Here is a 14,076-nt window from a genome sequence, read left to right as displayed (position 1 = left end):
GTCCTGAACAGGTCCTTCGCCAATTCGGGATGAGACAGAATATTTCAAAAGCGACGGATACTCGGGACATGAGCCTACATCAAATCTCCCAAAAAAATCATACGGTAACAGATTAGGACCTGCAGCGCATATAATACATCACTAGATGGCAAAGACGTTATGACACGATTGTACAAGGCCACCCATTTTCAATAAAAGAAAAACAGAACGAGGGTATTGGGAATGACACTACAAAATAACACGAAATTTTGTGTCGTTATCTACTGACAGATGTGTGAAAAACGGGTACAAACTGGAGACTCAGCTATGTTGCAAGTGGCATTTTATATAATATCGCATACTTTATTTTAAATAATTTTTTTTACAACACAACATTCATTGTTTTTCTATATTATTCAGGCAAAACAGGTGAATATCCTTAAAATTTTGTGTCAATCTAGACCACTAAATATTGAAATGTATAGTCAATTGGTGGACAAATTCGAACACGGATTATATATTATCAAGGAAGCCATAACCCATCAACCACAACAAATTGCTTCGTCATCCGATGATGCTCCCACCACATCCCACAGGCAAAGAAGAGGTTCTAGCCGAAATGTCTATTAGTTCAGTTAGACGTCATGATGTTGGGGTGGATATAGCTAGTCTTTATATAGTGTATACACTTTAAGATTATTAAGTGCCCCAATCGCCTCAAGATTACTACATGCCTCAACCGCCACAAGATAATTGATTTGAATCGACTCCATATATGTCAACCCAAATAGAAGATTAATCTTCACAAGTACATCTTGACCATGATCTTGGTATTAATCAACCATATGCATCAAGATACAATATTTCACCAATTTTATTTCCATCATTTAATCCATATTGTGATAATCTGGAGTTTAGTTCTGCAACAACATCAAGTCTGTTGGACATTAATCCAGATGGTGATGATAATGAGGCACAAAATGAGCCAATGCAAAATGTGGGCGAGAAAATAAGAAGACCTTGGCGTCAACATCATAGACGCAATTGTGAAACAGGAGGACATTTTTTTTATTTGCATTTTTATTGTATAGTTCATTGTATTTGTTTAGAATTGTATAAAAAAAATATACACTATTACATTTGTATAGTTCATTGTATTTTTTAATTAATACAATTTTAACATTATGATTTTCTAGATTTTAATATATTGTTATTAATTGAATATTATTAATTTATAGAAAATAAAATTAAATGAAAAAAATTATTTTCATGTCGCAAGTCCAATCCACGACACCGACATGAGCAATTTAAAAAAAAAAAAAAAATTTTAAGTTGAATCGTGGATGTGATCCACGACTCGACATATTTTTGTTATAGAATTTATATAAATTATATTTATATATATTTTTTAAATAATAAAAAAATAATTAACGCTGTTTTTGTTGTTTTCTTTTTTAGACAGCAAAAACTTGCAAAACAAACAAAGCCCAAAGCTATTGGATGAAAATTCTGAAGACTTTTCTCACAATTTATGTATGATCGAATTTTTATTCTTAAAATTAAAAAAAAAAATTGAAAACGGGATTCGTATGTTTCTTTTCCGTGGAGTGTCCTAAACATATATATATATATATATATATAACAATGCCACGTGTCTTTTCATTTGATACACTTTTCGTTTCGTTAAAAGCATGTTATCTTTTTTCATAAAAGACGTGCTTCAAAAATATATATCTCGAAAAAAAAATTATTTAAAATCAATTATGAAAATCAGTATTAATATAACCTTACCATTCATTTAATTAATTATGCACACGCACAAAAATATTAATTATTTTAAAGGTAAATTACACAGCGTTTTTTTAAGATTTATCTTAATTACAAATATCTATTTATTATTTAAAAAATTTACAAATACCCCCTAAAATTACAAATGTCCTAACAAATACTTCCCTACAAAGAGTTGTTATAATAAAGTACTTGTTAGAATATTCGTAATTTCAGGAGAGTATTTATATTTTTTAAATAATAAAAAAATATTTATAATTATGATAAATCTCTCAAAAAGGCCTGTCGTATTTTACCTTATTTTAAATATAATTAACATTTGTAAAACCCAAATACTTATAAACTCTTCGCACTTCTTTGTTTTGTATTCCCAAATATTTCTTTCAATACTTAATACTACAACAAATTATAATCCGAATATAGTTAATGATGTGGTCGAGATTTTTACTAGGAGATAAAAATTGGAAATTTTATCTACTGTACAAATACACACTGGGTGAAGTACGATTTTCGAGGGAGCAAGAAAAATAGTCAAATTAATGAATAGTGCTTATCTTAAAAAATTAATATTTTTGGTATTTATAGTAGTGTTGGAAATTATGTGGTGTGATGGGTTGCATTTGTTTAATGTGTGCCTCATATATATTAAATTACTTTTTTACCCTTACAAGTTAATATTTTTTACCAATGTACATCAGTTAAGAAGCAAGCTTAAATAATGAGCAATCTATTTTTGTATTCAGATATATATATATATATAAAGAAATGAAAAAACACAACAATTAAAGATATTAATAATTAGCCACAAAATATATATATAAATAACAATTTTAAAATTATCACTAAGAATGTATATTAAGTGATAATAATTTTGATTTGAATTATGGATATATGACAACCTAATTAAAGCGAATATTATTACTATCAAAATCATTATAAGTAATATAATTAAAAAATTTTGTCACTTAATATGTAAATTAGTGATAATTTTTATATTGTCATTTAATTTTATGTTGTTACTATATATATTGTAATGAATTATTTCTGATTTTAATTGAAAAACTTATTTATTTTATATGTACAACTATATATATTAAAATTAAAAATAATAGAAAACAACGAAAATAGCGTAGTATTATTTGTTTTAAATAAAAGCAATAAACTATTATTTTTTTAAATAAATCGGCTGCAATCATCAATAGCAAACATCTATATCAGGAAAAATGCAATTTACCCCCCGTAAAATGTGAAATGAGCCAAAACAAAGGGGGGTAATTTGGTATCTTTTCACATGAATTTTTTTGCTCATTTTATATATCACAAGGAGTAAATTGCATTTAACCCCATCTATATCTAACAACTAATCATCAACCTCAAATAACTATTATTAAAGTCACCTACTATTAAAGTAAAATAACATCTCATAAGTCGGTGGAGTTCGAAGCCATGATCTTTAGAGTCATAAAGCATTGATTTCGCCAATTGAATTAGATGTCATTAGCATCTTAATATTGTTTCAATCAGTGGGAACAGGCCATATACTTGACCCGGTTCATACATCCAGAATCAGTAAGGACCGATCAAAACCAACCGAAATCAGTGACGTAGTAACCGGTCAAAAATTGGTTCCAATAGTAACAACAATAATTGGGCAAAGGCAAGTTTGGTTGGTAGAGAGTGTTTGAGAAAAGGCAAAAACACACCCAAAAGAGAGATTGACAACATAGACATATATAGAGGAGTGCGACAGATTCAATGCATATACCCTACAAATAACGTGTGCCTTATTCAAATAATGCTGAGAGGAGAGGAGAATGATGAGTTCCCAGAAACAGGAAGCAGGTGAGTTTTACAAGTAAGACTTAAAACTAATTTTGCCTGTTTTTTTACCTAGTTCCTTCTGATTTAATTTAGAATTAATTATACTTAAACTCTCTTTAAAATTATAAAAATACACTTTTTTTAAAAAAAAAATTAAAATTATACTTACACTGCTGTCGAAAATTTTACTTTTTACTCCTGACTTCCTTTTTTGTTAAGATCAGTAAGAAAAGTGTTGACGTCAGCAAAAAAAAAAATTGTACTTATAAGAGGTTAAATGTAATGATGTTACCATCAATACGTATCTACATATTTCATTTATCCCTTTATAAGTACAAAAATACACATAAGAATGTTAAATGATTAGCAAAATTGAAAATAATATTTTTTTTTTTTTTTGCTAACGTTAATATTATTCGTTCAAATCCTGACATAAGTAGCAGATGTAAACGAAGAATTTTCAAAAAGGGAGTAAGTGTAATTTCAAAAAAGCATTTAAGAAAAAAATATATTTCTCGTTTACACAAGAGGTTTAAGTGTAATTAACCCTTTAATTTACTTTAGTTGGACCCAAAATTTGTCCTACCGTCACTAGGGAAAAAAAAATGAATATTGGCTATAATTTTAATAAGTTTGGACCAAAAGCATGGTAAATAATTTTTATTGAGCATGGTTAAATAAAATCAATGCAAAAAATAAATTTTCAACAAAAAAAAAAAAAAGTTATTTCTCATGACTAAAAACTATGGTAAATGTTATAACCACCCTCGTAGATACTACGGCCAACAATCCTTGCATGATCGTGGTTAATGACTACTTATTATGGCTATTTTATTTTTGAATGTGCCTGCTCCTTTAAGGACTAAAACTATTGAATTGGAATGATTTTAGGATCACAAATTGGAATGGGGTTTTTATCCATTGAATTATAGTCGTTGTACTTTTTTTGGAACGATCTTAGTAATACAAGACTAATAATACACAAAAAATCATTCTAAATTGGAACACACTGTGCAACATTCTTGGTAACATGACAGTTTTCAATTTGAAATCCAACTTGGGAATGATTTCTATAATATTAGATCATATGGACACTAAAATCGTTCTCTTATTTTGGAATACATTTACTAATTGTTATTTTCTTTTTTATATCAATGGCCCATATATAGGAAGAGTCAACTCAAAACCATCCCTAATTTTATTAATATGTTCCAGGAAGAGTGTCAAATGATTACCGTTATAAATTCAAAACGGTCTTAGGAACAGGCATTGTAACTGTTATTTTGGAACACTATTTGGAACGATTTTTCTGTTCCAAAAAAATTAGACATAAAAAATGTGAATAATGACATAATCGATCACTTTCCATTTCTCTTGAGTTCCAGTGCCCGTTTCAATATGGCACGAGCTCTGGAACGGTCACGAGATCCATGTCAAATCCTTTTTTTGTTTTTTGTAGTGACATATCTCTCACGTTACTCAATTTTTTTTCTCCTCATAACTTTTTTTCTTTTTTATTTCCTCGCACCACGATTATTTTTTTTACAAATTTCTTTTTGTCTTCGTCTCATATTATCATATGTTTTTTTATATGTTGGTGGGGATTATATGCAGCTATAAACTAAAAAATTGCAATGGAAGAAAATGGTCTAAATATTTTTCATTCATTTCTTAAAACAATATAAAAAAAAAAGAAAGCTTTGTTGTTTTTGTTTTTAGGTTAAAATAATGACAAAATATTTATTTCAAATGCAGGATGATGAATGTATGATAGAACGGTCCCAATATAATTATGATACATATTTTTGGGTGCAAACAATATAAAAAGCACGTGAAAATTTAGTGTTAACGATGTACGTCTATTTAATAGTCCGCATATACTATACTTAAATTTTGGTGACAATCTAAGATTTAAATTGCTTCTTTTTCTGTAATTGAAATTTTGATCTTTTTATAATATTTGTATTCTTTTCTCATAAAAAAGAAACATAAATTTGGTTAAATATATACACGTGATTTATATCATATTCCTATTTATTGGGACTTTAATATTTGAAAATTTTTCATTCATTCATATAAGTAATAAAAATTATAAGCTATATTTATCGTATAAATAATAACAAGTAGAAAAACATATACTAGTAATAAAAAAAGTCACGTGCAAGTCACGTGGGCAGCAAACATGTTAAGACAATTTTGCCTCTCTTCCATTACCTTAAAATGATGTTCCAACTGTGTCCTTTGCCCGGAATATGTGATTGGGATGCAATAACTAATTTAATAACTTGCTAGGGTCCAAAGTGCAATTCCCTCGTGTGTGTGTGTGTGGATGGTATGGGGTTTTTGCCACCACGCCCATAGCAGAGGAGCAATTCAAATACTTGTAAACAGAATGTCTCTTTATCACATTAAAATACAAGAAAGACAGACACCCACAATTATATTTGTTGGATTTCATAGGTATATATACAAACATTGATGCTGCGGAATTTAAAAACAAAAAGCCTCTCAACCTGCATTCACCTTTCTAACATAACTAAAAATGAACCTTCTATCTTTAGCTATATACTGAAAGTTATAAGAACACAGATTTATATCTCAATACCTGACACCACCCTACAATTGCTTCACTCACCCCAATTTATCCTCGTCCTCCTCGACCTTCAATTCTGTAAAAAATATTCTATCTAGTTTCAGCAACTTTCGATATCAATGCTACCCTAAGCTGATCTTGCGAGTAGAAACGGCCTTCCATCTTCACCGTGGCTTGCTGGATCATCAAATCGTTCACCACTGACACACTAGCATGGTGGACATCGAGGTCCAACTCCCTGAGTGCTAGCATCAGCTTTGCTGCAGGGTGATTCTTCTTACTACATTGGACACGTATCATCGCGTCCCAACCAATGATCTTGACGTCTATGTCCATGTCCACCTTCACGTTGCTAGACATATTTAGGTCGTGGGCCGGTGGAGGAGCCGACCTCATATCTTTCGTTCCCAATTCCTTCTTTACCAACTCAAGTTGACTCCTCAGTTCCTCTTTATCCGACTCCACGCTCTGCACCTTAGACTTCAACTCATTGATATACGCAATAGCGTCCCCGAGGAGTGAAGCCTTGTCCATCTTTGATACATTTGGTACTACGGCTCGAAGAGCGTAAAACCTCTGGTTCAACTTCTCCCTCCTCTGCCTCTCTGCCTCAACATGATTGAGAGGCTCTTCCCTCCCATTCGCAGGTTTCCTTCCCCGTTTTCTTGGCCGTTTCTCAGGATCAACAACTCTGCTACTTTCCACCTCCTTCACAACTGATGCTTCAAGATCCGAATGATCAGATTCAACAGCACCAACGTTATCAGCCTTCACACCTGAAGAGGGCAAAATCACACCGGAAGTAAACGAGAGCATGCCCTCGTCGTTACTTCCCCTCGACTTTGAAGACCTCTTCTTGCTTTTATCCTCCTGAACGGCAAGTAAATTCCCATTCCCACTACAAACACTCCTCCTGCTACTCTCCCCAAAATTCAATATCTCCCCCGTCTCACGCTTGCAAGTCCCACTATTCCTACCATTACTACTCCCGTTGTACCCGAATTCAGAGAAATTCAATTCCCTAGCAACAAACCCCTGCGACTGAAGCTGTGGATTCTCGGTTAAAGTACTAGAATTGGGATTTTCATTACTGAACACAAGTTGCTTGCTGGTAAGAGTAGAAGGAAATGAACTAGCCTGGGCGTTGGTGGCACTGTTATTGTTCAATGAATCCTTCACATCCGGGCCAGACGAAGAGGGGTCGGTGAGCCAGAGGGCCGACGGATCGTTGTCAGCCAAGGCCCAGGATCCCGAACCCGTTTCCATTCCATTGAAATTAAATAAAATTCTAACCTTGTTCATCAGATCGGAGCTCTGGAAAATCAACTCCGTGGAGCCAAGCTCCACCACGCCGTTTGACGAAGGTATACACACCAGGGTCTGAAGCCCAAATCCCTGGGCCTGTCGGGCCCTCTCGCAGTGGGAGGCGGCGAGCCTATCAGAGCCGGTCACCCACACTGGACTGGAGCTGTACAGGGCCTGGCCCGGAAGCCCGGAGCCATTAACGAAATTTTGAGTCATGGATATGAGAAAGAACCACTCAGTATCGGTCACCTCTTCATCGACGGCATCATCAGTAGTGGCCTGAGGACCTGAAATCAAAGAATTCAGCTCCCGGAGCACCTTCTTTCTGTGCTCCTGCTCGGCGGGGGATGACGCCGTTTTACGCTTACCAGTATTCTCTTCGCCTTTGTAGTATCCGTCGCCCCAGCCCAACACTGATGGGCCCCCGTAGTCAACCACGGAAGACTGCCAGAAAATCGCGTAGGTCCAGCTCTCACGAGCGCCCTCAATCAAGGCGAGAAGACGCTGCTGGAGGGTTTCCTGATTGAAGAACTGGGGGGCGGCGCCGGCAGAAGAAGTGGTTTTAGAGTGGTCGGGGGCGGTTGGATTAGGAGGAGTGGGAGCATAGGCCGATTGATGAGATGCGACGGAAGAGGGCCAGAAAGAAGCCAGATCCGACGAGGAGGACATGAAAGCGTCCATCATGGATGCGTCGCCCTCCGGCGCTGCCGCCGTAGCAGCAGCGGCAGAGCTATTACCAGACCATACATTCATCTGCGATGATTCTGTAGATGGTGTCAGCAGCTTCCAATTGATCATTCCATAGACTGACGACAGCCCACAAAATCAAGAAGCCTTATTCGTAGACTGCAGTAAAGAAATTCAGCAAAACGTGTCCTCTTTTCTAATAATTATTAAATCCCTTCACTACTCAAGAAAAGATAAGGGAACAGGTTAGAAAATGGAGAAGGGTAGGGGCGGCGGCTGGCGATGGAGAGGAAAAGAAATGCGATAGGCAGAGAGAGATGAGAATGTGTGTATTAGGTGGAGAAAAATAGGATGGGGTTTGGGATTTTATTTGGGGTGAATTTGAGGTGAATTTAGGGAGAGAGGGTTGGGTTGGGTGCAGGGGAGAGGGAAAGGAAGGGAGTGGACATTACGATTACGGGACCCCGCGCAGGCGCACAGCAGCTTCCACGAATGCGAAGCCGATTTAAGCGCTCCTGACATCTCATCTACTCCTCTTCACTCCTCTCTCTGACGCCCGCCGCACCCGCACCCGCACCCGCACCAGCTATCCATAATCCAACTATCTTATTATCATTATTTCCATAATTAAACCTTATCTTTGTCCCTCCCCCTAAAAATAAATAATAAATAAAAATAAAAATTCCGTGGCATCGACTCCATTCTCTATTGTCAACTAGTATGCGCCCTCGTGCTCATAAATGTTTGCTCATTTTAAGCGCTTATTAGCTTATTACTAAAGTCAAGTTGAAAATACTGTTTTATTGTACTGTATTTGTCTTTAAATTGCTTAAATTAAATTAATTTCAACTAAAAGTTATAATCAATTCCTTACCAATTTTTGCAACTTATATAGTAAAATTGTAAGTATTAAACTGTTTTCCCAAATATTTCAACTTCAATTTTTTTTGAATCATAAATGGAGTTGTAATTTTCGTTCGAATGAAAGTTGAGAGTATTTAAAACCAAAAGCAAAAGTAGCAATAGTTCCATAAAAAAGTTTAATATACACAATTTAACTAAAAAGCTGCAAAAATTAGTAGGCACGGGCTTATAACTTTGTGTTAAGTCAGCTTCTGATTTAAACAGTTAAAAAATATTTCACGATATATATATAAAAAAAAAAAAACCATGGAGTTCAGTGCAATTTACCGCCCTATAATATTGCAAAAAAAGCAAATTACACCCCTATAAAAAATAATAAAAATATAGGGAGGTAATTTTTATATATATATATATAAATGTAATTTGCTAATTTGTAATATCACAAAAAAAAATTATTTACATTTTTCCAAAAAACATGGTTTTCTTTATAGAATTAGTCGGAGATTACTCACTTATGCAACCCATGTATTTAATTTATTCAGAAAAGCTAACTCACAAACATTAATTTTATTATATAAAAATAAAAATTTAAATCTTGGGGTTATAGAGATTCTTAGCCTATTTGTATTTCCCCTACCAACCGTCCACAATGAGACAATTATGATGGAGTAAATAGCTGTTTGTTTAGTCAAGGTAAATCGCCAACGTTGTACTAAACTCATTCAATTCTTTTTTTTTTTTTTTTACAAATAATTTCCTTGATTTATTATGGGACATCATTATATATAGCAATAATTTTTATTTAGTTTTCGCTATTATTTTTCACATTAAAATTCATTTATAGTATAGTCGAAAAGTCACTCTCATCCCTAATCAATGGCTTGTCCTATTTCAATTATTGTAGCCACCACTTCAATTTTTCTTTATTTTATAAATTTTGATCTTAGAAAAAAAAATGATTGTAAATTAAAAATTAAATTAAAAAAAAAGAGTAATGAAAAAATATGTCATTAATTATATATTAAATAAAAATAATTACTATTATTTTGTCATAATAATAAATATTATAATTTTTATAGCGACAATTATTCTGTAACAAAAATTAGTGATAAAAAATTACCATTAAAATTGTGTAAAAATTCATGACGGACGACAATCGACATTAAAAAATTGTTGTTACTATTAATGTGTCACTCGATATGTATTCTTAATGACATATTGAGAATTATTATTTGATATGTTATTTTATATTGCAGTCAATGCAAGAAATATAATATTTAATTATGGCTAATGGTCATGGTTAATAATAAATAGTTGTTGACCACTGCCACACAGCGATTGTTGGCCGTGATTTTTGTGAGGGTGACTAAAATATTTGTCATGACTAATATTTTTACCACGACTCTTAGTTGCGACAAATAATTTTTTCATGGTGAAAAATATAATTTTGTGCATTAATTTTATTTAACTGTGATTAATAAATAATTATTTATCATGATTTTTAATCATTGCCATAAATATTGCAGAGAATAATAATTTTGTTAGTAGTGAGTGTTAATGTTTATGTTGGTAAGGTAATAATATTGTGTATAGGCAGGAAATAAATAAGTGCATATATAGAGGTAGAGATTGAGATATGTCTTTATTGTTTCTTGGAGACTTCAATTATTAATTAATAAAAGGAAACGAAAATGAGAAATAAGGGAAGTAAATAATTTGTAATAGAAATTAATATATGTCTGATTATGTTAGCATTATAAGCCGATTCTATTTAAATGGTTGATATTTTGTTTTTTTTTTTTTTTGATAAATTACAACGATCTTCTATATGTTTGGTATAATTATAAATATCCCTTTTATTGTTTGAAAAATTACAAATACTCCCTAATATTTGATAAAATTATATAATTCTTGAATGGATATAAGATTATCAATTTTGCCGTTACTATATATTTTTTTATAAAAAATTAAAAATCTAAAAAAAATCGGATGGGATGGATGAAAAAATTTAAAATTTATCTACGTAGTCCATAAAATTTAAAAAAAATTAAAATTATAATTCTTAATCCACAAGGTATGTTGGTGAGTTGACCACAAAAAATAAATGAAAACCTAAATGAATTGGACCAATTATTAGACAGCCATTGAAATCAGGGGTATTGATAATTTTTCAAACAAAGAGTAAGTATTCATAATTATGCCAAATCTCAGTTGAGGTCGTCGTAAATTACCCTTAATTTTTTTTCTTTCTGTCTTTCTTTCTAATCAATGTGCAAAGATTATTAATTAGTTGTATTAATCTTCAAGCTAAAGTCCTCTTATAAATAATAAAATAATGAAGAAAAAAATATTTTTTAATTTTGATCGGAAGCACTAATTAATAGTTAATTATATATATGTTTAAATCATTGTAGTTTGGTTAATCAACTGAATTAAAGCTCAATGGGTTTGAAAATATGTATTTGAGTTTTGTTTGATTGATTGATTTTGTCGAGCTCTAATCGAATCGGATATGTCCCGTTTGAGTTTTATTCAAATTTAACAGTTTAATAGGTCGATTTCAGACGTAATTTTATTGATTCATTTTAGTCGAGTATCGAAAAATTTAATTTACATTCCAAAGCTATAATTGATGTTGAATGAATAAGACAACTATCAGAGAAATGCACTGTCTCCCACGTCTGGAGAGGATTTTCATGGGAGGGGTTATTGCAAGTTATTATCTAGAAATGGGGTTTAATGCAACCTAAAATATTGCAAATAAATAAATTATTATTATTATTATAATAAAAAATAAAGCAAATTAGTGTATTTTATAAAATATAGAAATAAATTATTATTTATTTTTTTTATCAAAAATTAAATTTTATCATTTATAAGATCACAGGGTTACTTGTATTTTATCTGGTAGAAAATCATGTTGTGTATAGGTATGTATGTAGACTGAATAATTAAGATTCGATGTGGGACATGAGATGTGTTAACTTTATGATGAAGTGACTTTAAGATCTAAAAAACTGAAGACAGAGGAGAGAGAGAGAGAGAGAGAGGAACAATGGAAGACCACATGTGAAAAAGCAAATCCAGTCAAAAAAGTAATACTATCACATTAAAGCTATGTATGTAAGAAGCAGCCCCCGTTCGTTTTATTTTATTTATTTTACTTTTTTTTTTTTAAGAATTCCCATAAAAATAAACTGATTACGGGGACTGTGTGACTTTAGAGTTGTGAATTGGATTTTTTTAATTATCAAACATTTACATTTCATATTTGTTTCATCTCATGATTAAAGTGGTTTGTGTTTCTATTTTAATTTATTTTTCTGAATTAGGTTCATTTGTCTTAGAGTCTAAGCCTGTCCGGACAAAGTATGTTATTATTTTTGAACAAGTTGCTATATTTTTTTAGTATTCTTACGCATCATAAGAAGAACTGTAAAGGATATTTTTTGCAAGTGTTTGCAAAAACTTCTAGTTTTAATCAGTGACTGTTTTGTAGAAAAAATTGGAAGTTGTAGCAGAATCAAGAGTGCGAGTTGTTTGTTAAAAAAAACAAAAAAAAACTAAATTGGATAGTATTTGGAGAAAAATCACTTTTAAATTATTTTAGCAGTTTTTCCCTCTTTTCTCAACTTCCAACTTTCATGTTTCTTTTTTTTTTCTCCGACTTTTCTCTTAATAACTACTTACACATTTTGTCTTTTTGATATTATTTATTTGTTTAATTATTTATATTTTTAAATAAATTGCACACACATTTAGATGTGCAACACACACTAATCTATACCGTTATATAATTGAAGAGCACCCAATTGGTGTCTTCAATTTATTAGTATGTTAATTTTTATTTTTCTAATATTTAATTAATTTCTTTTTTATTTTCTCAACTCCCACATCTCTTTTTTTTTATTTTCTGTACTTTTTAATATTTTATTACTAATTAATATATTTTTAAAATAATAAAATATCAAATTGATTGTGCATGCACATGTGATTTGAACTCTATAAAAAGTAAATAATATAATTTTAAAAAAATTCTAAATATATGTATTATCTATCTATACTATATAAAAAAAAGGTCATCTATACTCACAAACGACGATTAATGACACTATTGCAAAAAAAAGGTCATCCACACTCACAAACGACGATTAATGACACTATTGCACTAATTTTTTATGACGCCACAAATGTCCTTCAACTGATACGATAACTAACTTATTTAATTTATTAACTGGTATTAGTATTCTTTTCTTTTCTTTTTTTGTATAATGTATTGGTTTATGTATTTTGGTTTGATATAATATATTTTAAAGCGTGAAATATTATTTATTATATGCACGTGGAAACAACGTGACACAACGACCAGTTATTATTATAAAAGAAAACTCTACTTCTGTACGTTTTCCAATGAATTTAGTAAAATACCTCTCGAACTTTCTCAAACCACTATATCCCATGATTAATAACTAATTTATTAATAATAATTTTAATTATTTGTAAGTTTTAAATATTTTTGCACACACATCAAATAAATATTAAATTAATTATAAATTTCTAATTAGTATTTTTGAATGTTTTCATATATTATATGTCCAATAAATACTTATATCTATAAAAAAAATTATACGTATTAAAAATATAGAATAAATTTGTTTATTTACTTAAGAGACAATATTCTATATAAAATATCTCATATGTTATTACAAAAAAAAAATCATTTATTCACTTAAGAAATAATTTATTGATTCAATAAACACACACTATAAGAAATATAACATGTAATCATGGCTAATTGTCATGGTTATGATAAATAGCCGTAGCAAGTAATTATTGATCGGTCACACGATGGTTGCCGGTCGTGATTTTTGATAGGGTGGCAAATACATTTGTCATGGCTAAAGCAAATATTTTTACCATGGCTTTTAGCTATAGCAAAAAAAATTCCATGGCGGCAAAGTTATTTTTAATGTTGATTTATTTAACTATGGTTAATAATAGTTATTTACCTTAATTTTTAGCATACTTATTAATATTGT

At 31.1% G+C, this 14,076-nt stretch overlaps 1 protein-coding gene across 1 annotated transcript; it reads right to left on the bottom strand.

Annotated features, from left to right (window-relative positions):
• LOC105165158 (transcription factor MYC4-like) lies at positions 5,973 to 8,691 on the bottom strand. The gene has a single exon (XM_011084063.2). It carries the CDS (start codon positions 8,282 to 8,284, stop codon positions 6,272 to 6,274), a length of 2,013 nt encoding a protein of 670 aa, XP_011082365.1. The 5' UTR covers positions 8,285 to 8,691; the 3' UTR covers positions 5,973 to 6,271.

This window comes from Sesamum indicum, linkage group LG6 (assembly GCF_000512975.1).
Source record: "Sesamum indicum cultivar Zhongzhi No. 13 linkage group LG6, S_indicum_v1.0, whole genome shotgun sequence".
Taxonomy (NCBI): domain Eukaryota; kingdom Viridiplantae; phylum Streptophyta; class Magnoliopsida; order Lamiales; family Pedaliaceae; genus Sesamum; species Sesamum indicum.
This window is presented reverse-complemented; position numbering and strand designations above follow the sequence as displayed.